Source organism: Phalacrocorax aristotelis, chromosome 19, assembly GCF_949628215.1.
Source record: "Phalacrocorax aristotelis chromosome 19, bGulAri2.1, whole genome shotgun sequence".
Lineage (NCBI taxonomy): Eukaryota > Metazoa > Chordata > Aves > Suliformes > Phalacrocoracidae > Phalacrocorax > Phalacrocorax aristotelis.
The window spans coordinates 9,644,636-9,669,623 of record NC_134294.1 but is presented as its reverse complement, the minus strand read 5'-3'; the positions used below and the strand labels follow the sequence as shown (position 1 = coordinate 9,669,623).

General features: G+C 40.5%; 2 protein-coding genes across 13 annotated transcripts in view; one reads left to right on the top strand and one right to left on the bottom strand.

The window, feature by feature from the left end:
• The window catches only part of PER3 (period circadian regulator 3), a 44,093-nt gene that overhangs the window by 11,296 nt on the left and 7,809 nt on the right, over positions 1-24,988 (bottom strand). For 3 of the 12 annotated variants that reach the window (XM_075113898.1, XM_075113905.1, XM_075113906.1), the window contains 14 exons: positions 24,460-24,566; positions 24,060-24,216; positions 22,977-23,082; positions 22,414-22,539; positions 21,534-21,660; positions 20,359-20,503; positions 19,634-19,761; positions 18,975-19,160; positions 18,085-18,336; positions 16,825-17,564; positions 15,542-15,719; positions 14,794-14,956; positions 14,035-14,185; positions 8,438-12,369 (listed from right to left, as the gene is read on the bottom strand). In XM_075113898.1, the coding sequence (XP_074969999.1) occupies positions 12,268-12,369; positions 14,035-14,185; positions 14,794-14,956; positions 15,542-15,719; positions 16,825-17,564; positions 18,085-18,336; positions 18,975-19,160; positions 19,634-19,761; positions 20,359-20,503; positions 21,534-21,660; positions 22,414-22,539; positions 22,977-23,082; positions 24,060-24,216; positions 24,460-24,566 (2,668 nt within the window). In that variant the 3' untranslated portion in view covers positions 8,438-12,267. Of the gene's footprint in view, positions 1-7,791; positions 7,870-8,431; positions 12,370-14,034; positions 14,186-14,793; positions 14,957-15,541; positions 15,720-16,168; positions 16,356-16,824; positions 17,565-18,084; positions 18,337-18,974; positions 19,161-19,633; positions 19,762-20,358; positions 20,504-21,533; positions 21,661-22,413; positions 22,540-22,976; positions 23,083-24,059; positions 24,217-24,459; positions 24,567-24,988 lie in introns of those variants that run through there. The other 9 variants (XR_012663716.1, XM_075113901.1, XM_075113899.1 and 6 more) reach the window with 9 other exon arrangements.
• On the top strand, positions 357-4,439 carry UTS2 (urotensin 2). Its single transcript, XM_075113948.1, has 4 exons — positions 357-531; positions 2,846-2,956; positions 3,549-3,592; positions 4,217-4,439. The coding sequence occupies exons 1-4, from the start codon at positions 426-428 to the stop codon at positions 4,331-4,333; spliced, it is 378 nt and encodes a 125-aa protein (XP_074970049.1). The 5' UTR covers positions 357-425; the 3' UTR covers positions 4,334-4,439.

Sequence of the window (24,988 nt, the reverse complement as noted above, 5' to 3'; positions counted from 1 at the left end):
GTCAAGCCTGCTAAGGCTCATAAATCAGCTGTCTTACTGCCCTGGTCATTTCAACCAACGTCTGACCCTTTTGTTAACTCATGATTTATAACTGGAAGTTACTTTTTTTTTTTTAATTCCAGATTTATAAACTTTACTGTGCTTGGTTTGATATAATATCCATTTTGTACACCAAGCTATAAGACAGTAAATTTATTGTCTATGAACTGTTACCTTGAAAAATTACATCAATGCAAAGTGGTTTCCATTTAGAATCAATGGGCAATAAATTCATTGGATTTTTTTTGAAGGGGGGGAGAGGACATGATGGTATTTATGAGGTCATGAGTGGCTATATAACGGGTGAAACTGGGAGCAGAGGCAACAGTCAGACAGGAGTTCTGAGTTACAGGGGTAGACAAAGACGAAATATATTTGACACAGCAATGATGCATAAGCTGGTATTCTGCTGTCTCATTATTGTCAGCTTCTCCTGTCCTCTCTCATCTCTCCCTATCACCAATGCCAGTGAGATGCCTTATCGACTCTCAGGTAAGAGTCTTTTGATTTTAATGATCATAAAGCAGGGGCTGGAGCAGTAAAACCAGAAGAGAAGCAGGTATGCTTTCTGAGGGGCCTTTATCTGCACTGAGTGGCTGTAGAAAAAGCTGGAATGTCTTTAGAAGACTGGCAGCACGAGTGACATCATCGGTGGGTGCTAGTCTTGTAAAATGAAGAGGTTGGGTGCCCTAAATATTTCTTCCTGCTGCTTTGAGACCCAGGAGACAAAGGTATCTGAGCCTTCTAGCACTGAATGCGAGCTGGCATATACAGCCTCTGCCTTTGAAGCAGCATTAGGAGGCATTGCATAATTTAAAGAATCTTGGCTGTACACTTTCTCCTCTTACATTTTAAAATGCACTATGTTTAACTGAAGTTGTATTTAAAAAGAGGGAAGCCTACTGCAAAGATTAATGCAGTCCTACTTAGATCAAGAACAAGCAAGTCTGTCTTACACTACAAAAATAGCAATGTATTGAGCATGCTATTTGTTCACACTAATGCAGATTCCATTCAGCCCCGAGAAAGAAGAAATCTTTGTTTAAAAAAGCTGTCCTCAAAGTTTGAAATTATACTGTAAGTCAAGACTAAAATGGCTCAGTAAAAATGTACAACAGAGTCTGGAAAGTTACTGTCAGCAGACCTGACCCATGCTGGAACATTTTCTGAAATGAGTTCTGAAAGAACAGGCAAATCAAACGCAAAGTTATTGCATAAAGCTGACTATTAAAAGGTGGCTGTTCTTACCTGCTTTGCAGGTGCAACAGCTGTTGTGCTGGTTTATAGGTATCAGTAGTCGCTAGTTTGCTTTGTAAATATTGGATGCACTAAGCCAGCATCTTCTCAAGCCTTCCACTATGTAACTTGCATTTACAGGCAACCATGACTCAGTATGGATAACATCTATCACATCATAGGATGAACAAGCTGGCTCTAACAATTATTGCATCTGTTTGAAGACATCCATTAGGCTTATTAAATCTTCCTTGCTAATATAAAAAGTCTCTAGGCTGGGCAAGACAGGAGTAGAACTCTATTGAAAAGGGTTGTGGTGCTTTGTTTGTTTTGTTTTTTAATCTCAAAGCAAATTTACCTGCTAATGCTGCTCTGAATTTAAAAAATAATACAAGGCTAGAGGTATGAATTGTCTCTGCATAGCACAGGGAAGTTACATTATTGTTATTCAGAGCCTTACACTGAAATCCCCACTGTCCTTTGCAATTGTCCTTTGGTAGAGTGAACAAACTAACAACGTGGATGTCCAAGGTCTTCAAGTTCTTGATCTTGGTCCAAGTTTCTGAAATGTTGAGGGACTAGTTTCAGTAGTTTATTTCCTTGCATATTCCCTATTGAGGAGCTATACAGTCCCACCCATCCCTGCAGGTAAGAGCAACTAAAACTCCACAGTATCATCTAATAGTGCAACTACAAAATGATATCCATCTACACAACTAGTGTTTGATAACAGCACCTTCTCATTGCCCACAATTTTGCATGTCTGCTCTATATTAGCAAAGATTAAATTCACTGCTTAGATTACAGAAGCCTTGTTTACCTCAAGTATAACACCGCCAAGGGCTCCTGTTGGCAACCTGCCTTGGGGCACACACTAGTTACAGAATTCTAAATTCTCTATGCACATACAAATTACCTCCATCAGGTATCAGCAATCTGTTGCTTCAGAAAAAGTAATAATATCTGTACTGGTATGCACATCAAATGAGAGAGAAGATTCAAATGCACTGAGAAGCATAGCTGCCAAAATATGTTTTAAGATTTCCTACATTTATTCCTACCATTCCCCCCCATTTTAGTTCATTTAATAGTTGGGAAACCAAGCAGGATAACAGGCCTTGAACAGAAAGTTTTGTCTTTATTCATAGAAAAGCTCCTGCATAGGAACTAGCTGATAAAGAAATAGACTAAAATAAATAATATACAAGCCTGCGTTGTCTACAGCTGAGTACCAGAAGGATTAGGCTGCGAGTTCCCCAGGCAATGGGAAAGGCTGTTGTCGGTCAAAAAGCTTTCTGAAAGGAAGATCTGCCAGAGAAATAAGAACCTGAGATTAACATCAGGAAGGTATCTTTTCTTAAAGGAAGGAAATCAAAAATAAACAACCCATACAAAACCCCAACTATCCCTTATTATATTCATTAAATAAAGAGGATAATTGGTGATTTCATGATAATCTTCAACAGGTGGGGCCAACAGGCCTGATCAGAAATCACCAGAGACAGATTGAAACGGGGACTCAAAGCAAAAGACTTACTGTATGCCTGTTTCTACCATCTTCCATTTGCAGCTGAGGAAGATTCAAGATTAAACCTGGCACAGCTGGGCAGCCTAGGAAGCACTTCCCTACTTCAGTTTCTGCCAGAGCTCTTGGGCACACTGACCGAGGACACCAAAGCAGGTGAGGATTTATCACAGCGATTTATGTGAGAGTGCCCATGGTTGGCATGTCCAGCTTCCACAGATACTGTGCCTTGACTCCTGGGTATTTACTGAAATACAACATTATGTATTTGCAGCCACATCTTCCTTTTAGGTAACTGGGTCTTTGGGGAAACCTGCTGAGCAGCCACGCTTGCGCCTCAATACTAGCTGGCAAAGTCTCCAAATTAGTATAGCAAAACCTCCACGTAGCAGAACTGGGGCAAGGCAAAGGTTGCCCTAGAGGAGCTAGCAGGAAAAACCAAGTAGCACAGTCTCTTAAAAACCATCAGTACTTGCAGAAAGTGCAGAATCAACATCAATAGGTGATCTGGGGGCAACAGACATCACAGATGCCTGCTGAGGAGTAACAGCACAGCTTGCATCTTCAGAGGCCCAGATGCTGTTGGAACTGTGTGCTACAAGAACTGGCTGTGCTGCAGCAAAAGGGTCCTCTGAATGTTCCAGTGCAAGAATTCTGCTGGCTATGGCATAACAGCACACAAGAATGACTCATGTAGGTTTGCAGTTTGTAAGTAGTAAGACTTTTCATTATGTCTCCCCTCTACCAGGTCTTAGCCCCAGCAGCTACAACGCAAGGGAGAATATCAAAGAGGTAAGTAAATGATCATCTGTCACTGAAACAAGAAAAACAAGACTCCACATTTTAAACTACGTGGAATTGTTACTGAGACACCATTTAAGATCCACAGACTTCATAAACAGTATAGATTAAAGCATGCCACGTGTTCTTGAAGCTGGAATCGCTTAGCAGTTAGATAAGGAGGGGAAGAAAAAAAAGAAAAGAAAAAAAGGGAGTGAGTAATGCAGAGCATTTCATTATAAACCCCCCCAATCTTTTCTCCAGAAAAAGAGCTTTCTAAATAAAGGCCAATTTCCAGCTTCGCCAGGCCAGTACATTAACTAGTATTAGCTGCATGTCATTTTTTCCCCCACTACAACATAGGCTACACAGTATTATCAGGTTTGTTATGAACCAACCATTAGGCAAATGCAGAACATAATTCCTGTTCACTACTTTGCTGAATTAATGTAAAGGCAGAAGACAGGGACTAGTTTTAGCGCATCATCTAAATCACTGGGCATGCTGGGCAGACGCCTCTCCTTCCCCCAGTCAGAACACAGGGCTTGGGGACCAGTTGGGGCAGCGAAGAGTGTACCTTACAGCTGGGAACATTTACCACCCAACAGTAACCTCTCTATTGCTCTTTGACTTCAGACTTCCTACGGAAATCATCCTCGAATTGCTTTGCTGGGCCGCTTCTTGACCAAGGACAGGAAACAGTACAAGAAACGTGGGAATCTTTCCGAGTGCTTCTGGAAATATTGTGTGTGAACAGGAGAACCACCTCTCCCTGACTCTGGCTGCATAATTTATACAGATGTCTGAAAACATGTATATAGATTTGCTTGATTTAAACCGAGAATGAAGAAACACAAAGATACATCCTAACTTTAGACTCTATGTTACTTGGAAATTAATAAATTCTTGATGTTTTGCAATTATGCTGTGAGCAGTGTAGTATTTTCTTAGAGTTCAGCACAACAGGAAGAAAGTAATGGCACAAAGAGACAAATACACAACATGAAGAAAATTCAGGCAGGGGAAGCAAGATTCCCATGGGGTCCTGTGAAACCTCCCAGAAAAGTGATGCCTCAACTGCGTCTTTCTCTTTTGTCACCTGACGCAGACTGGGGTGCCGGGAATAAAGGCTCATTGCTACATTCCCTGATAGTGCTGAGCCGGTGAGAGACAGCAGCTTAACAGTGTCCAGTCCCTTCCTGCCACCCCCAATGCACCACAGAAACAATAAGCATATGTCAGGATCAAGCATCTGCTCCCACTACCGCTGGAGAGACACCACAGTTTCTCTTGGTCACTTGTAAAGAAAGACCCACAAATCTATTTCTTTGCAGCACCTTGCCTAGCTCCCAGCTGCCCATGACAACAGGGTTGTCCGTGCATAGCACAGGCTTTAAGAATTGTGTGTCATTATCATCAAGCGCAGCATGGAAGGTAAACATGGTTGTCAATGTCAAGGCTTTACACTCAGATTGCGGATAGTCAGCAGAGGCAGACAGGGATGACATGACTTAAAAGATTCTGTGACTGCACTTATGTGGCTGCACACACAGATGCAGAAGGTGACGGATGTAGATCACAAGTGCTACTAGGGCAAGCCACCTCCTGCTTGGGCACTCGAGGGCAGTGAGATTTGCTCCCCTGAGCCACCGCACAGTTCTCATAACATTTTATCTTGGCATCTAAAGTAAATGAGAGAGAAGACAAAAGAGCAGCTGCAAAAGGCTTCTAGTCTGACTCCTTTGTGTGCAGAGTACCAGCGTACTTTCTCAACCTCAGGTACTTCCTGATAGTATCTGCAATGAATAGAGATAGAGAAGCAGGAATTGTCTCTTGACAACATACACAAAGACTGAGCTGTGAAGCCCTGCTTTGTTCAATACATACTTCGCATAGACCTCATGGTCACAGAAAGCTTGAGGTAAACTTCACCTAACAGTGATACACATGCTACACTGATCTCAATAATATACATCATAAATCTCCAACTGTCCTGTTTAAACAAGGCCTATAGGCTTAAGATAATTTAAGTGAAGTGAACAAAGCTGTAAGACAGATAAAGCCAGCTATAAAAAAGTGTCCTTACAAACACAGAGCAGCTGGATGCACTGTGCAGCTCTGAAATCTTCTGAACATTCATCCTTCTCTTACACAGTGGAGCAAGTTAGTGCCCGTCTGGAAATTACTCCTTTACTGCCAACTCATCAGGCAACAAAAATTGTAAGAAAAGACCTCAAATGTACCTAAATGAATAACCACCTGAGAAAGATCCACTTCATAGACAGGGAAAAGTATAGAGCCTACAAAGACTTGGGGAAGGGTGGGAATAATCGGTTCAATCCCACTTCGAAAGTTGCAAACATAAAGCACAATAAATAAACCCACTATGAATAATAATAAAAAAATATTACAAGTTCACCACCTATCTATGTAAGAGAACAAAGGAATGAAGAGAGATGTCAGATGGTGAGGATGGAGCCAATATGAGGCAGGCAAGCTATAAACCCTCAAACTGCTTCAGCTTTCAATATTGCAGAAATACTTGCTAGCAGTTATTGCATCTAAAGAAGCAATACTCAGACAACTTACTGTGTGCAAGCCAGGCCGGAGCACAGCAGCAGGGCTCTGTGGATGTGTGGAAATTCAGCTAATTCTAATATAGCAGAATTTCAGCAGAGCCTGAAACTTCCAGTCATGCATGGTCCTTGCCTCTGGTAGGAAGGAGTTCAGACTGCATCTTTGGACATGACCGGTAGTTCTCAAAAAGATGACTGTTTGAGATACTCTTGCACACCCAACAGCCTCCTTCCTGAAGGAAATGTTCATGGCAGATGCAAGATAAACTCAGTTCCAGTGCCCAAGAGCTGAGAGCCCAGGCAGTCTGTGACAGAGGAGGGCAAACTCCACTTCCCCCCTGTCCTGCTATAACCTATAGCTCCTGCCAGCTCTCAGCACCGAGTTTTTCCTCTTCTGCAGGCCAGAGACAAGAAGGCTGGATCTGTCACAGAAAACTAACGAAGTGGTACGAGGAGCTCCAGAGGCCAGGCTGATCATCTTCCCACCAGGCAGGGCAGAGCTCTGGGAGCAGGCAGAAAGGCGCAACCGTAGCTGGGGAAGCAAGCTCCAAGAGTCCTGTCCTTGCCAGCCTGAGCCTGCCTCTAAGTTTCAGGCAGCAAACTGGAGCATCAAATGGGAGCCAAGCAGGCAGACACCTCTTTGAGCTGCACAGGAGCAGTACATAATATGTATCCTAAAAGTTCATACAACTGTGGAGCAAACCTACGACAGAAAATCTACAGACCCCTTACTTTTGAGATTGGGGTGAGGAAGAATCAAGGTCCAATACTCATCTCTCACCATCTGCCAAAAATACAGAAGTACATCATTCAGCTCACCACCTTTGACATCCACCCAGAGGTGAAAGCTACAGGTTTTTAACTACAAGCAAGAACTTCAGCTGACAGGAGGATGACTGCTACTGACAAACCAGTGATGTGGCTGGACTGACATTGCCTAAATCTCTGAATAAAAACATAGCATCACCTTGAATATCTTCATTTCACAAGTCTATTCACTTCTCCTCATAATTTTTGGACCACAGTTAAGCTAGATAATTTGGCTCACATTTGTAAGTATGTTTAGAATGACCAAATCACCCTTTCAAAAATTAATAAGCCATCAGGAAAAACATATCCAGTGTGTTGGGGTTGTTTAGCCTGGAGGAGGTTGAGGGGAGACCTTATTACTCTCTGCAACTGCCTGAAAGGAGGCTGTAGTGAGGTGGGGGTTGGTCTCTGCTCCCAAGTCACCAGTGATGGGACGAGAGGAAACAAGCTGTGTCAGGGGAGGCTTAGATTGGAGATTAGGGAATGTGTCTTCACCAAAAGGTTGTCAAGCATTGGCACAGGCTGCCCAGAGAGGTGGGGGAGTCACCATCCCTGGGGGGGTTCAAAAAAACATGTAGATGTGACACTTCAGGGCATGGTTTAGAAGACATGGTAGCGTTGGGTTGACGGTTGAACTTGATGATCCTAGAGGTCTTTTCCAACCTTAATGATTCTGTGTTACCTGCATTTCAAGGAACTTGAGATGCCTGCATTTCAAAGAACTGCATCGCTTACCTTGCCAGAAGCACCATCAGTTACATACTTATCTAAGATTACTTATTTATTTTCCAATTTTAATAAGATGCTACATTGTTTTTTCTGTACCTTGTAATCCCTGCAGTGACTTTGCCTTTCTCCTGCAGGCTTCTTTAAGGCTGTGGACCACACTTCTCTCTAAAGCACCTTAAAGCAGAAAAAGATGAACAAATTGTTCCTCTGCAATTAGTTAATAACTTTATTGCTCTGAGACATGGCTGTGAATTAAACCTGTGAATTGTTTCTTTGATACTTCCACTAGAACACAAATTTTAGCATGGTGGGGTCAAAGTGTTTATTATCTACCTTTCCTAATGAAATCAGCAGAGACAGAAGCTTCAAATCCTGCATGCCAAACCCCTACAGCTTGCACACCCTAATACAATCCCTCACATTCAAAAGGCTATTGCCCTTTCTTGTGGGATGCAATTAGGAAGGAAATAACATGTCCTGAAATGGGAAAGGTAGAGCAAGATTTCAAAAACAACAAACGCAAAACAAACAAACAAAACCCCCCAAAAAACCAAAACCATCAAACAAAAAACCCCCACACAAACAGGATGAATAGCCACTACATCACCATTTTCACTGTACCCACAACCTCAACATCTATGTACAATCTGAAAAATATAATGGGTATTTTCTTAGAAGTCTGTGTTCTAGACATTATCAAACAACACAAGTAAACAGACACTTGAAACAGTTCTTTGCAGCATATTTTTCAGTTTTATTTATAAAACCAGAAGCTCCTTTGAAGTGTACAGTTAAAATCACAACTGTAAATTCAACAACAGCTGAATATTATTTCAATAAAATAGTCCTATCAACTGATGTAAAAATTCATTTGCGTGTGATTTAAAACGCGATTCAGCTGGAAGATAAACTTACCAATACATTACTCATTCCGCAAATATTTATCGCACACTGTAAAAATACACTGCGGTCCCTCCTGTTCATAGCAATGCCATGAAAATATTCTCACATCAGCTCATTTTTAGAAACACAATTCCATATTTATGAATACAACAAAAAAAAATTGCCAGTGAAATCCACCAAGGGTTTACAAACTGCCAACACCCCCACAGGGGGCAGTAACTGTATGATTACTGTACTTGCATGTTTTCCCTTTGATAACCAAAAAAGTGACATTCCAGGCAGCTCTAAACTGTCTACAACATTTTAATTATGCCAGGTGAAACAAAGTCACATAAACAAAGTAGCATGTGCAAATCTGGCTGCAATATTTACTCCACTTGTCTTTCAGATCAGACCTGGATCTCACTTCGACTACTCCAGCAAACTAAAAAGACTTAAAGATTAATATAAGCCAAAATAAAAACTACCACTTCCTGAAAACTTACGGAAACGAGGTCCTCCCCAAAAGGCTTGATAAGGCATTTGATTGCGAGATATTGTGGTTCTAGTGGGGTAAAGAGTAGCTTGGGAAACTGCTTTTTGTCCTAAACTTGGTTTTGCAGCCAAGACCATTTACGTTTCTGGGCGATTTAGTTTCAGTGTCACACACGGCACCGATTCTTCCCTTCGTTCCTCTTATGTTCTTCTCCTATACCGTATTTTTGTCCGTAACCCAGGACTAGCGTAGCCCCAAACAAGAAATCTTGCACCTAAGATTTAGCCAGGATTACAAACTTTGAATTCAAGCTCCTTGGCACATGCACCTTCATTATATACTGCCTTAGGGTATGGTGTTGACAGCACTACAAGAATTGTCTAGGATTTCTGTTACTATACGATCCTACTGGGCACAAATTCATAGGAGTGGTGGTACAAGAAAGGTTAACTTCTCCAAACAAGAAACGCACTTGATATGATCAAGTTTCTACGTACAGGTCAGAATCTTGACCACTTGTAGCAAAACCAGCACAGGACAGAGTGAGTGAAGATCCCCAAACTGTACTCCTGGATTTGGTATGAACTGGGGGGTATGCATCTGTGCAAGTCCTTTGTATGTCTGCCTCTTTTTATACAACTGGGATAATGACAGTCATCTTTTTGACATGTTTCCAGACCTATGGATGAAAAGCATTATTCAAGCATTAGGTACATGTTACCATTCTCCTAATCAAAGTCCCACTGTTTTATAAAATGGACGACACATATGCCTGCTAAGACATGGAAAACCATCTCGTTTTCCTACTCAGGAAATAAACAGTGGAAATAACGTACAACAAAAGAGCCGATTATCTAAACTTTCCTCCTGGCTTACACTTCTATATGATTTTGAAGGAGACAGCTGTCCTTACCTGGAGTATTTGGATTAATCTATTTCACTAAGTCTCAAATACACTAACGCAGTCATTTTAATTTAAGCACAGCTAACTAGAATAGATTCTAGCACATTGGTCTAATTCAACAGTTTAGTTAGTTATGAAGCTTCCCAGTTAAGAAAAGAACCTATACACAAAGCATCTTATTACATGTTTTAGAGCAAATATTTTGGGCAGTGTGGTTATAAAGCAGAATACCGTATTTGGAAAGTGCTGGGAAAAGACCAGGACAGGTATAAGGTATTGCCCACATTCTCCTACTCGAGTACATAACCCGATGCATGTAAACACCTATTGAAGCCTCTTAAAATAAGAGGCATTTAAAGTTCGAACACAAAAAGTATCGAGGATGTGTGGACCTCTGCTGATTTACAACACTTAAGAAAAAAACAAGTTCAAGCTGAGAAGACTGAAAGACAAATAAAGAAATGCAACTCAAGAATAAATAGAAAGCAATAGCTATAAACAGAGCAGACAAGCATACCGTAAAAAAAAACACCAGAGTCAAATTAGCCTTGAAAACTTTCCTTGACACAAGCCGTAATGACAAAGATTGTCACTGAATTGATTTTAAAAAGGAACAAAAACCTTTAGATAAATATAGTTTTCCTTCAATGACCTGTAGATGGCAGTATTTTTAACTTACTCAACAACTTGAAGCTTACTATTCAAAGAAACTGAAAAAGTGAAAATCCTTCACATAGCAGAAAAAGGAAGAGTTACACAGAACAAAAGGGTGAATAACAGGTTACATTCTAAAACTCTGTGTTGAGAAGGCTGAGGTGATTGATAACACCACAAGGAAAATCTGATTACGTCCAGCTTTTGATAAACAAAGGGGAAGGCAGACAAAATTTGCTAGGTTTTAGTGAAGTGTGTCCTGTTTGAAGAGCACTTTGATACATTCAGCTTTAAGCTAGAAGTCTTAAGATGAGAACAAATCCTTGTGCATACTGAAAGAGAAAGTGGTTACCAATTTCTGAGCAACAAACTCGCACTATGCACACACTCATTTTTCGTCCACGGATTTCAACAGCCAGAGGCTCCATTATAAAGAAAGAGGTTAAAACTTGTACAGGAAGTCAACAGTGCTAAGAAATAATGAATATTTGATTTGATGTTCAGGTTTGGCTCTACAATGTGACTTTTCAAGAAAGCAGAAGAAATGAAGCTCAATCTCTTTTTGTTTTTGGCATCACTACAACAAAAACAAAACAGGGAAATGGCTCAAAGTTTCCTATTCGTTATGTCTGGATTCAACATAGCTAACTACTCTAATAGAACAACAAAAAAATTAAGACAAATCCGCCTTCCAGAGCGCTAGCAACATAAGCTAAAAGATCACATGTAGCTACTTGAATTGATAACTAGGCCAAAGCGCCTTGATAGAGGAGGTTTACCACGTCTTTTCCTAAAAAGCAGATCCTGTATAAGAAAATAACTCCTGAATCGTTACTTTTTTTGGATTGTTATTTATAATTTAGTCTCCGATGGATTTGCAAACCAATTACCCTCAATTAATTTTAAACACCTATCTTGAGAAACACAGCTTTAAAATCAAAAGCTATAAAGCAACTTGGTTCCAAAAACACAAAAAAACCATATGGAATAGCTTTGCTTCTTTCTACTTCAGTTTATTTTTTGATGGGCACAAGCTGGTGAAAAGCATTTTGATGCAGAGTAACTTGGCCAGTTTTCAGCTGCTCATTAAAAAGCCTACTGGCTTCTTGAACCAACTACAGTGATTTTAGAGCCTCCGAATATTAGGATCTTCAGTTTAGGCCTTTAAATATTGAACAAACAAAAATGAAGAGCACTCCATTGTACCTTGGTTTCAATGCTGGTTTCAACACATCTACCTTACTTGGAGAGTAACATGCTCTGATCTGTTAGGTTCCCCACTGTAGGTTCTTAACCACCACATCTTTTCAGACTCTTACTTGCCAGCTTCAAACAAACAAAAAATTCCTAAACAAAAAACACCTTTGTATTTTGCTCATCATTGATCAAAAGTTGGATAACCCATTCTGTGTCAAGTCTGTGAGGTCAGGAAGGGAAACAGCCTCCCAGTGAGAGATTGCTTTCAAAGTCATGCTAGGAGTGGAGGGGTAATGAAGGAAGATTTAGTTTCACATGTGCGACTGCTCATGTTGCGAGGAGATAGCTGGATAGGTTCACCGCTAGTATGTAGCAAAGCCAGAGGAAAAGAGAATGGGAATTACACCAAGCGGTTTTACTGACACAAGTGCTGCTGTCTTCAGCGTTGCGGGAGCGGAGGCGATTTCCCCTTGCTTTCCATATGGTGATCAGGCATTACAGCCTCACAACTCGTTTCCCTGATGTCACATGTAACACAGCCCTTTAAAAAGGAACAAGAACATAGTAATTTAAATTCTTGTTTCTATGAGTATATTTCGAAGAGTCAAATCCTGATAGAATGACACGTTGCAATCTCTTGAAACCTCTCACCAATGGGCTGAAATCTCTTTAAAAGCAGAGATTATACAGATATCTTATTTTCAGAAGCAGGCCCTTGCACCTCCAACTTATCTTGTCTCAGAAATTAATTCTTTGGTTAGTGGAACATAGTTTTAGCTTCAAGAAAAAAGGCACGTGACTTCCTTGAATTTGAAGGTCTTATCCTTCAGCTTTATTATCAAGCTGCTCGTTAAGGATTTGGACTGCAGGCCGAACAGCAACAATACCAACCAACAAAAAGAGGCTGAAACACCCGAGCGTATTAACAGACCACAGTTTTCTGGTTCTTGAGAAACAGCACAATATTGAAATGAGATATTAAAAGAGAAATCCTGCGTTTCTTTCTACTGTCAGAAGCCTGGTCACATTCGCTAAATGACAATCTGTGTTGGAAACATGGCCTGCTGCTTAGGGACAGTTTTAGCAGCTTAGATATCAATTATGTGTACTTGCATACTGATACATCTCATAACATTTAATATGCAAACATTCAACCAAACTTTCTGCAAGACCACTGAACATCATTTTGCTATCTGAATCAAACACGTGGTCCTAACCACAACAGGACATACACGATTTTATCAGCAAGGTATTAGGAAAACAAAGACTATTTTTCTGGTCTTGTTCCAGAGCCAAGGACATATATTTCTCAGTTTTTCTGCTCTAAGAATGAATATCACAGCTTGGAACGCCACGTTTGAAACTACTAGCACATAGACCATGCAGTGCTATAACAGACATTAGATTTTTCTGCTGCACGAGTACATGAATGCAGCCCATTCTGCTTTGAAGTTTTCTGCACAGCTCATCACTGGAGCTCTAGATCTTTGTGGGACCAGTTCTGCCTTGCTCTTTTCTTCTCCGTAGCACCTGGGAGCACTTCATACTGATCAGGACATTCTCTAACACATACTAATATGAATCAGAAGTAGCTTACCAGAGTGCCCAAGAGTTACACCAGATAATCAAGCCTAAGATAACAAAATTGTTAAACAATTAATCTACTTACAAAAAGCCAGCTGATTTTGTGTTTCTTACTATATGCATGAGCCTCTTCTCAGATTATGAGCGTTTTTCAGCTTGCTGAACACACTTGCTCTAATCTTCACTAACATTCCAGTGTTACATGCTATTCAATCATAGCAGCAATCAACTTTATAAGAAAAAGAGCAAAAGACCCAATGCCAACAGAAAAAACATCACTAAGTATGGACTCTTCTGTGAGACCGTGATACTATTCCCATTCATCCAACAGCACGACTGAAGGAACTTTGCTACAGGTGGTTCCTACACAGAATTTGTATATCTTGGGGGGGAACACACAAAAAAAACAACCAACCAAAAAAAAACCCTACCACCCCAAAATCCCCCCCCAAAATCCCCAAAACCAATGGAAAGACCTGTTTTTCAGCATTTCTCATCTGGCTAGTGTGCTCAAGCTCATTTCCTTCTTCTATTTACAAGTAATAACCATCAGTGACCTCTGGCACTGCCTCCGGCTAGCCAAGGCATGAATAAACAGCTGATTCCTTTCAAAACTCCTTACCTGGCTGCTGATTTGCAGTGGGACAGTCTGGGTCCGGATCCACGTATGCACCTCTGCAAGCTCCTTCTTTTGTCCATCTGTAAACCAAGGCTGCTGCTTTTGCATGACTGCCAGCTTCTCCAGATCCTCCTTTAGAACTTCCTCTTTAACTCTGCAGGTAACAGACACCTGTGAACACAGCTGTACTACATGAAGCAAGGCAGGCACTGACTTTAATCACATTGGGAGAGTCTCTTCACCAGTATCTATGGCTGAAGTCTGGAAAGCATCAGCCATTGAAAAGAAACTGTGCTTTGTTATAACTTACTTGTTTTGTATGGTTTCTTTCAACCCTGGTCTGTCAGGGTTTTTTTTTGTTGTTGTTTTTGGGAGTTTGGTGTAGGGTTTTTTTGTTTTATTAATTTGTGTGGGTTTTTTTAAATGTGGAATCTCATTACAAATTATGGCTAAGCTAATTGCAAGCAACTTGCAGATAACATGTATTTTTACCCCTTTATGCATTTGAAGTACAGGACAATTACCAATCCCCATAACGCTTCAGCAAAAAGGTTGCATGTTACCATATTTGAACTGATGGGAAAAATGGGGAAAAAAATAATCAAAAGGAAATAACCAGGGCATAAAATGCAAAATCAGTAAATTAATACACCTGCTTGGAGTTTCATTAGTATGTGCACTGTTTCCATGGTCTCATTTTTAATTCTACAGTTCTATGCACAAATCCAAACCACACGGCAGAAATTGTGGATGTTTTCCAACCTGTTAGGCATTTGGTAAGTCATTAGAACTCGCTCAGGTGTGCGATCCATCATCACCCAGGCTGACTCATGTTTGGATTTATGAGCTGTCCCTTTTCCTTCTGCTTTGGAAGCTTCAGAAGAATCATTACTGGCAAAATACTTGCTGCTTTTGCCACTACCTGCTGAAAATTACCAGGGAAAAAAAAGAAATTAATGCAGATGCCTGAGAAATCCTAACAATTCAGCACAAAAAGTTAAAGAACACCAGTGTATTCTTGCAAGCTAGTTCTGCAATACAAACACAGGTGCTCCCAGAGGACTGCTCTAGCAAGTGATTACTACCCGTTGAGAATTCAAAAATAAAGTGCATTCTATTAAGTTACTCAAGACCTCCAAAGCTGTGTTTATTCTTCTCAAAATTAATTGGCTCGGCTTCTTTGCTTCTGTTTCAAGAGGTTCTGCTCTAGGCAGATTTACCTTTACTCAAACAAGACGTAAGCCAGTATATCTAATGCAGAGAAAAGTGATAATGAGCAAGATGAAAGTGTGACTTGCAGGTTAAAGAAACAGCTTCTCAGATTCCCATTTCCAGCTATAGTGACTGAAGCAAACGGCCTCACACACTGAAAGTCAGTGAAAAGTAAAGACTACAGATCCTCTTACTGGGATTTCCCATTTCCATTACAATATCTTGTTATGAATTACCAACATGTTAGCAAGCCATCTAGCACCAAAGCACCAAACATCCAAATCTCCAACTTCCCTACCTGTGCTACAACCAGAAGTCCCACTGGAGCCAGAGCCTAAAGAACCAGATAAAGCTGATCCACTGCCTGATGCTGCTGAACCTGTACCTGACTGGGAGTCCTTGTAAAGCAAGCGGCCAGTAAGTTGGCTAGAAGCACAGTGGCTGGCACTGTTACCACTATCTTCTGGATCATTGTCCTGGAGACAAAAATCAAAACAAACACATCCATGGAAGTTACATTTAAGTTTGAAAAAGGAGGCTCGTGCATTTACTGAACTGGTCACATGTCGACTAAGTTCATTTCAATAGGTTTGGAGTTTCTAGCTCTGAAAATGAATGGCAGTCTAGAAGTCAGGATAATGCTCTTCATGGGTGAAATCAACAAGCGTCTAGAGTCTACTGGTGTCTGCTGTAGATCCTTCCCCACTGGGTCAAGATATTGTACTGTTGCATTAAGTTAATATTTTCTGCTGACAAGAGAGCGGGAGTCAGTTCCCTTCACGTCCTGTTAGATGGCATAAAGCAGCCACAGACATCAAGCAATGGTGCACTACAGGGAAAATGAGAGCGTCTTCCCCTGATTCACTATGTCAAGCTCACCGCTCCAGCAGCTACAGGTACACCAACTCCCCTTTCAGGACCCTACCCTGCAGTTTCAGCTGATCCAGCCTTTCCAGCCCAATCTGGATTCAGGAGCCAACATTTTTTTCCTTGCCTGCAGAGCTCAGATTCCTGCCTCTGAGTTTACCGCGGAAGTTGGAGAGGCCTTTTCTATGCCCACGTATGGAAACCGACCCACACGGATCCCTGTTCTTCGTTCATTAGCTGCATCCCTGGGAGACAGAGGGAGTAATTAGAAGCGTATCTTCCCTTTGTTTTGGTTCTCCACAGAGACTGTGGGACTGGGTGAAAAGGATGCGAACTGCGCAGCACTAGCCAAGTTCCACATGCATAAAAAAGCCCCAAACCCCAAATTCCTGACGACAATTTAACTGAAAAGGCTACTGCCAAAATGCTGAGCAAAAGCAGCTTGTGGCAGCCTAGACCAGAAGGTCTCACATTTCTGTCATTTGCTAAGTGCCAACACTGTGCTGTTACAAGTTCCCCCGGATGCCAGTATAAACAGCTTTCTCTGCCTCCTGTGCTCTTTGTGCCCTGCACTCCACACAGCAGAGCCACTGGAAAAAGCAGCTAACAGAAGCTGGTGACCCTCAAACACAGATCATCATCGCTGGTTTTGGTAACTGAACACCATCAAAAAGTCAGAATTTCTCCTCTACATTAAAAATTGGTGTTACTTACACATTTAGCTTCTGTATGTGCTTTAACATCAGTACTAATGGAAAGCTCCATAGGTTTTGGCAGCTCTTCTTGAAGCAAATTCAGCTGAAGTGGGGAACTGCTCCGTGAGCTACTCAGCAGTAGGGCCTGGTCATGCTGGCCCTCTTGCTGGTCCTCCATGGATGTGGCAGAAGAGGCGGGAAAGGGCTGATCCACAGAGTGCAGTGCTACTGGTGATGGAGCAGAGGAAGGTGGGGCTGGAGGTAGTGTAACGCACGGATATGAAGATGGGGGATAAACATACTGAGGGCTAGGAAAAAAGACACATTGAGGCATCTGAGCATACATGGGGAAACTCTGAAAAAATACAGCCATAAATGTGCCTGTGTTTGGGGGATAAAGTGCTGGGCATGACGGTACTTCACAGCATAGTTGTGACGATGACATGGAACCAGGTTTTAACGAGTGAAGGGCAACCTCCTCTCCTACAGGAGAGGCTGGAAAACTAGATGACGGTGGACCTGAATAGACAGGAAGTCCCAAAGGAGGAAGGACATTCATACTGGAGGAGCTCAGACAGGACAATTCTGAGGGAGAGAATGACTGTTTCTGAATTGTTCTCTTCTCACATGGAAGACCATTTCTATTTTTACTAGAAGAGTGGATATCTGAAGACTGTCTCTGAGGTTTCTGGCGCTTGAATTTTCCACGTTTGCCTTTTTTACAGCTGGCTGGGCTCATCTGCTTTGAAAGAGAATCTCCTAAGAAGGAAGAAAAATAGACACATTCACTGAAATGACAGATCTAGGGGAAAGAAAAAATAAGAAAAAGAAAAAAAAAAAAAGAGAAAAACATCCAGATAATTGAGTGTGGCTTATTCGCAGAGCTGACTTTCCTCTCCATAATTCTTCCATACACTACAGTGACATATTGCTGACATATCTACGATATTTTCCTTCATGTCATCAATTTTCTTACCAACCATTTTGGCTTATCCCAGTCAGATCTTTTATGTTTCTTCAAGGGGAGGCAATAAACTACTTGGGATTTGCAGGGTTTATTGCAATAATTATCTGCTTTGTGAAAAGTCTAAGACTGCAACATCCAAGATGGAGCGGACCTTCTGTGCGGGCAATGCTGTTGTCAGGCCTTGGCAGCTCAAAGGAAGTACTCTCTTTACAGCCTTAAGAAGATACTCGCTAAATCACACAAAGGAAAACCAGACTTCACTGATAGGTTGGTCTTTGTAATACAGTCACCCAGCAAGTCTTTATCTCTCACCTTTGCCACAGGAATGTCCGTTGTTACTTCTGCTCCCCTGTTGAAGGTAAGACCTAAATGGAGAGAGCAAGATCCTCTGGCGGAACTTGTCAACGTAGTTCTGCTCCTCCTTTTGAGTGTGGGCTGACAATGTCTCTTTTGTTAGCCCAACTGGCTTTAAGTCCTCAGGTACCATAGCAAGACTCTGAGCATTCACAGGAGGCAGCTCGATTTGTTCACTTCCAACAGTAGCATCCTCCATTGTAGTCACTTCTTTGAAGAGGGAAGAAAACAAATCACTCACTCTTTGCTCTGGCCCTCTGGTGTGAGCTCCCACAACACCCAGAGGTTTACACAGAAAACCATCTTGTCTGAGCTACCGAGCAGATACAGGCTGCAGAGGCGGGGGGGAGAAAACACCCTTTACACGCAAATATAGTTACATTAACATCAACTGAGCAAATAACTTTGCATGGTCTGGAAAACGTCAAATTCACTTTGAAGTTACAGAGGCACTTCTTTCTTCATACTTTCTTAGTACGATAGCAGTTAAATACTAATTTTTATGATTATTTCTGCATTAAAATGAAGTAACACTGACCCATTAGTCATTTTTATTTTAATCCTCAATGCCCAAAAGCACATTATTATGTTTGAGATATATGTGATGAGTGGAAAGGAAATAGTGCACTCTGTTAAAACTAGGTTTTATTAAAATACTGTAAAAATTTCCAGCCTCAAGTTTTCTTCACAGTGTCCCTAGAAATACCTTAATTATATTTCAGAGTTCATATTCACAAGAACATATCGCAAATGGACAAAAGGTTCTCACTGTGTACTTCAGTCTGGAAACCTTGTATAAATTTAAAAATTGGTGAGTCAAGACAGTGTTTTGCGAGCATGAATAGTACCTGATTCAGGGTGTGGGACATGCACTATAGTGCTGCTGTAACTGCACTGGCTGGTGACAGACACCACACTTGGAGCCTTGTTGGACAGGGTCAGGTCTGCCAGAGGGGCTCCCACCATGCCTGCAGTTGTCTGGTCTATCAGTGTCTCTTCCCGATCAGCAGATAGTGGAGTTTGGGAATTAAGTCCTGAAAGGATAGCAGTAACTATTGGTAAGTGACAAAGTTTCTACGTGGAATTTCATTCCAAGCACTATGCTCCCAATTCATCGAGTCTGACTGGTTCAGAAACAACCAGTAACTATGCAGACTATCAAATAAGACACTCTTATATACAAATAAATGTAACATTCATACGGCAGTGCAACGTCAGCATGTACTAAACATGGCATAAAATGAGTAAGCAACAGAAGGTTCATTTAGCAACAACAAACAATAGTTCTTTTGATGCATTCTACATTAAATCACTTAATATTGTAGCTTATGCTTACTTGTGAGATCTAGACAATGCAAGCAAATATTTACCAACTAACCAAAATATTGTGCTGTTAGTGTGATAACAATTTAAAAAGTGCACATAAACCTTGGAACATACAACAGTGGAGTATAAAAAAAATCAGTTGTTGTGGTTCTATTATGATCATCAGTATACTTTGTGTTACCTTGCAATGCCTCGACTTCCTGCTGACTTTGCTGGACTTGCTTGTCATCTTCTGAAGATGACGATGATGTATTTGCAGAAGATTTACACTTCCTTTTCAATGCTGGAATATTGCAGCTCTCTAGATATCTGAAATAAAAGCATATCACAGGAAGCTCCCCCTACTTTGCGTTTTTTTCTCCATTTGGAGAGACAAATATTTGAACAATCCAAACTGGAGATCCAGGGGTGTTAACTAGTATTTTAAATTCACTGCAGGAAGCTCTGATCACATATCTGTATTCCAAGGAGTATTCTAAATAAAACGGATCAATTACTCTTTAAAAAAAAGAAAAAAAAGAAAGAAAGAAAAAAAGACATTACCCACTGGCTTAAAAAATAGTGACTTTTTACAAATTATATAAACTTTCTGTTTTATATGGATGTTGTCAAAGCATGTATTGAGAAGACATTGACGTAGACATGCCCGTCAACATTCTCTTAAAACTCCTATTGAACCAATGGTAAAACTAGCAGTAGACAAACCTCAATAGTTGCAAACAGAATCTTGGGCCCTAAATTCTTCATTACCATGTAATTCACATTGACCGAGCATTGGGATGGATTGCCCAGATTTATCTCAACTCAAACTCCAGACAGTTTAGACCAATGCATGCTGCTTGGATATTTACCTTCCACTAATTAATCTTAAACTTGCATCACTGAAATCGTTTCATAGTTTATTACCTGATAATACTATGAACACAATTAATCTGCTGATAGGAAGGAACACGCGGAGTCTTCTTTGACTCATCATAAAATGCGTTGCCTGGTTCTTCTGTGCTATCGCTTCTCAATGTCTGAAGAAAACAGGAAGCAGTGTGCCTCTTCCCTAGAAAAGAAGAAATCCTCAAAGACTACTCAAAAAGGCATCTAAACACTACCCCCACCAAGACACACACACACACTTATATACTGGGATACATATATCATACAGGGATATATGGCCTATGACAGCACAGCTCTCATTACTACGTTATTCTGCATTTTCATCTCGATTCACGTTTCAAGGCAGGGGAGGGAGAAGGGGAAGGAATGCCTAAAAATAAAAAACCACACACACCACCGTAACCATCCACTCAGAACAACTAGTAAACACACAGAAAACAGCACAGACAAAAGATCTTATATTTAAATTGTAAACAAGGCTGCAATTAATATTACTCTTCTCTCAATTTATACATCACAGAATTGAACCTGTTATTTAACAGTAATTTACAGCTTTTTATAGCATAGATACACTGGTCAGAGTACTATCAACAGTGACAGTGCAGTCCTCTTAGCTGCAAGGCTAGGAGTTAAATACAATTTTTGTAGAGAGTATCACAGACCAAAATGTTTTAGTACTGATTCCTATGATGTTTGAGGAAGCATCCAGTTTTCTCCATGTATTTGTGCATATTAAGCAATCAGTAACTAAACCACTACTTCAGTGGGAAGTGGGGCAGTGTTTTCCAACCTATGGATTGATTCTGAGAGTCCACGTGAAGTAACTAAGGGAAACTTCCATAGTAGACTTATACTTGCTACAAGCAAGTCTGCATTTTCACTAGAAAATGTTAAAATCAAAAAAAGTAAAAGTCTATTAACCTGGAAAGAGACAGATATGTTTCTCCATGTCTCAGGGAGCAGTCAAAAAGTTATTGTATCTGCTGAGGGGTTTTTTTTGGGTGGGTTTTAGGTTTTTTCCTTTGGTTGTTTTTTGATTGTTTAAAAGAAAAACAAACCAAAACACTTCACACATTTAAGTCATGCTAAAATGCTCTCTTAAGTTCTTCAGCATAACACCAGCTAGCCAAACTGAGGGCTATAGATGTACAGGCGTTCGTGTTACCTTAGGGATCATAATTACCTTAACTTACCTCCTAGCATTTCCGAGCTCACAGCCTGTTCATTTCCATTCTGTGCCTTGCTCCTTGATGCAATATACAGCTGCTGCCCCAGATTCTTTATTCTGTTGACATCTACACAAACTTGTTGCCATGTCATCTTGAGATACGTGAAAATGTGAAGTCACGAAAAATGAATAAAAAGAAGCCATAGGAGACCATTAAGATAGGCTTGGTTTCTTGTATTCTCCAAACTGAAGGGGAGTAGACTGTCAGCCTAAGCCTCGTATCTACTGGTATTTGTAAATGTAATGAATCTAAATCCATCAATTAATAAATAATTAACTATGATAAAGCTCAAACAGCCTCAGCATTTGAATGTTTTAATACTGATGCAAGCCTTGAAGAGTGGGAATAAGCTGATGAGGCTCCCAGGAGCCTCAGAGGGAAATTAGGTAAATGCAATGCTTGTTTTAGGACAGCACTGTTTCCGCTCTCTTCTATAGCAGTCTACACTGTACCTCTAGCACCCTTTTTAAAACAAAACAGAAAATCCCAAGCCAACAGAAACCCCTCCATATGCATCAATCCTCTTTCTGGTTGCATCGTTCTTCCACTTTTTCCTCCGAGTCCACTGGTTCTTTGAGAAGGCTGATCTTAAGCAAGTCTTCAATTTACTTCAGTGAACTACCGTAGTAGTTATCTGCTCATTTTACCCAGCAAAATTAAGAGCAAAAACCAAACGCCAGCATTCTGCAACTGACCACTTTAAGTACGTTTAGCTTGAACATAGCTGTATCTTCCCACTTCAGTAAAATTCACGATGAGTAGCGCATATGTACACAGTAAAAGTTTCAATTTTTGAAACTGTATTTTTGCTATTCTGCAGGCAGTCCCACACTTATAGACTTACTGGTTCCTGTATGTCCTCTGTACAATTCCCATTTGAGTCACTTGAAGATGCTATACTGATATAGTGCTCATAAGAGCCATTGCTTCCAAGGCTTCCATAACCACTGGAAACGTTGCTGTGAACTGGCTGTATGAGGGGGGAAGGAAAAAAGTGATTAAAGGAAAAAAAAAGTGATTAAAAAAGTCATCCCCTTGGAGAACAAAAAGAAGGGAACAACATACTTTGCAACACACAAAACAAAGTGAAAAGTCAATATTGCTCTGGGCTCCACCGCTTGCTTGAGCAAAATTCTCTATCATGCTTAAAGCTGGTTCAGGATGCAGATTTATCTTTCAACATGAAGACTTGGCAAATATGTCAAACCAAATATATTTTTTTTCTAATCAGGTGGGCTATGCAGAGCCATATTTTTAATGCTTACACAAGCCTGTCTCCACTTAGAACTTTCCTTTCAGGCCTTTTAAAAGATCATCCCCAAAGCAGCCTGCTAAACAGACCCAGGTTCCTTTATCCTCTCGTTCACAAGGCCAGCCAGTGTTTTGAAATTCTTTCATTGTTTTTACCTGCAGAAGCAGCTTGTAAATTTGTCCTTGCAATTCTCTTATCTCCTTCTCAACACTGCTCATTTCTTTACTTCTTGCAGCAAAGACATCTTCATTCAGAGGGCTTCTGGAGAGAGCCAATGAAATTTCACTATTAATTTTAATTTGATGAAGAAAAAGGTAGCTATAAACAGAGAGTTAGAATAGATTCCTTTTTTTTATCATCATTATTTTATTTCGACTGTTTTGCTGAATCAACACAACAGGATGTCATCTGTTCCACAAGCAGCTCTGCTGGGGTAGCGGGGCAGTGCTACGAGAGCAGTGCTTCATGTGAAGCCCCAGGGAAGTCAGTACAGTGACAGGAGTTAAGGCTGACAAGCATCTACCCCTCCGCCTCCTTCACTCAGAAGACAAACTCACACCCCATAAAATCTCGAGTGAAAGATCACTTTGAAAAGTCAAAAGGCCATCCCAAAAAGCCATTTCCTAGAAAAGAAAGCAGATAAGAGGAAGGCAGACAGTCATATTTCCAAATCTCTTGGAAACTAAGTAAAAAATACCTGAAAAGTTAACTTGCACATTCAATATAAATTACATTTTTAAAAGAGGTTACCTTGGTAAATATTTAGATTCTGTATCAAGTGAATGTTCAGAAGAAAACAAGCCAGAAGATGATTTTAGCTGCATGTCTGTCAATTAATGGGTTTTTTTGGTAAGCCAGTCATGAATGAATGTCAACTTATTATTTGTTAAAGCGATATACTTTTTATGTTCCTTTTTAGTTTACTCGGCTTGCCTAAAACTGGTATTTTGATTTAGACACGTCCATTGTAACAGTATTTGGACATCAACCATGTGCAAAAACATATGCTAAAAAAAAAAGTTGGCTTTGCCTTTTACTTCAAAGTAATTTACTTATTTTCACACTTTATAAACAAGACTAATGCTGGTCTGAAGGAATGGGCTGCAAGACAGATGCTAGGTAGCTGTCACAGACTGCAGGAGCAACATTATGTCTCTAGTTCAGTACTGAGACTGTTTTATTTTGCAGGGTGTTCAGTGAAAAAGCACTTTAACAGATCAATTCTACAACTGACTTACGTCCGGACTTTGTGTCGGCCAATGATGAACACTACTTTCCTGCTCCAAGGATTCACAAAACTGGACCAGCTGGTATCCAGTATGACATAATCCCCATTTTGAGTACAAAATCTAATAGGTAAATGTTCAAAAGGGGGTTGACCAGCAAATTTCAGGACTGAAAAAAAGAAACAAACAATCAAGAAACAAGGCTTAGTTTATATTATGACACAGTAGCACAAGCACAAACAGAAATGACTGGGTCCTTTAAAGCTTTAGGTTTGAATTTGCTTTTATCTCAAACTGGTTGCTTTAGTTAATTTACTTTTGTCTAGTCTGTAGATCAGTCACATGCCAAGCAATATGATAGTGAAAGAATTTGAAAACCAGTAGAAATTCCTCTTAGAGCAACTGTACTTACTTTTCCGGTGAATAGCAATCATCAAAGGACGATCTTCTGGGTGCAAATACATCAGTATGGATGTTCCAATTAAATCTTGGGGTAAGTAACCCAACAAAGGCACTGCTCTGAAACCCGAACACATTATCACTGATTATAATATAGTTTTGAGTATTTACATCCTTAACCCTTTGCTTGTCAGTGATGTCCCCAGGCAGGCATGATCTACAATGGCATGAACTAAGGCTACAGAACATTTTCCAGCCCATCTAATAATCCTCCAGTGCAACGCAGACATGTAAATACCAACGACAAGCATTTCTGTGCCTGGAGATCTAACAGATTTTCACATTTGCAGATAGTTTTGTGCTTGTCTATATGAAAAAAAAATTATCTTGAAGAAACAGGTCACAGGCAAAACCTCAGTAAGAAATCTGACATGGATGCTGCGAAGTGTATGGTAAAAATACTCTTGTGGCTTTCCAGGAGACAGCTTTAGTCAAGCCAAATCTATCTGACCCAGCTCAGTGGAGTTGCACCTCCATGCTGC

Bases quoted from the DNA above. Each gene is read 5' to 3' on its own strand.
- UTS2 (XM_075113948.1), top strand. From the start codon at position 426: ATGATGCATAAGCTGGTATTCTGCTGTCTCATTATTGTCAGCTTCTCC. The intron at 532-2,845 runs GTAAGAGTCTTT...TTCCATTTGCAG, and splicing joins GATGCCTTATCGACTCTCAG to CTGAGGAAGATTCAAGATTA. The intron at 3,593-4,216 runs GTAAGTAAATGA...CTTTGACTTCAG, and splicing joins CAAGGGAGAATATCAAAGAG to ACTTCCTACGGAAATCATCC.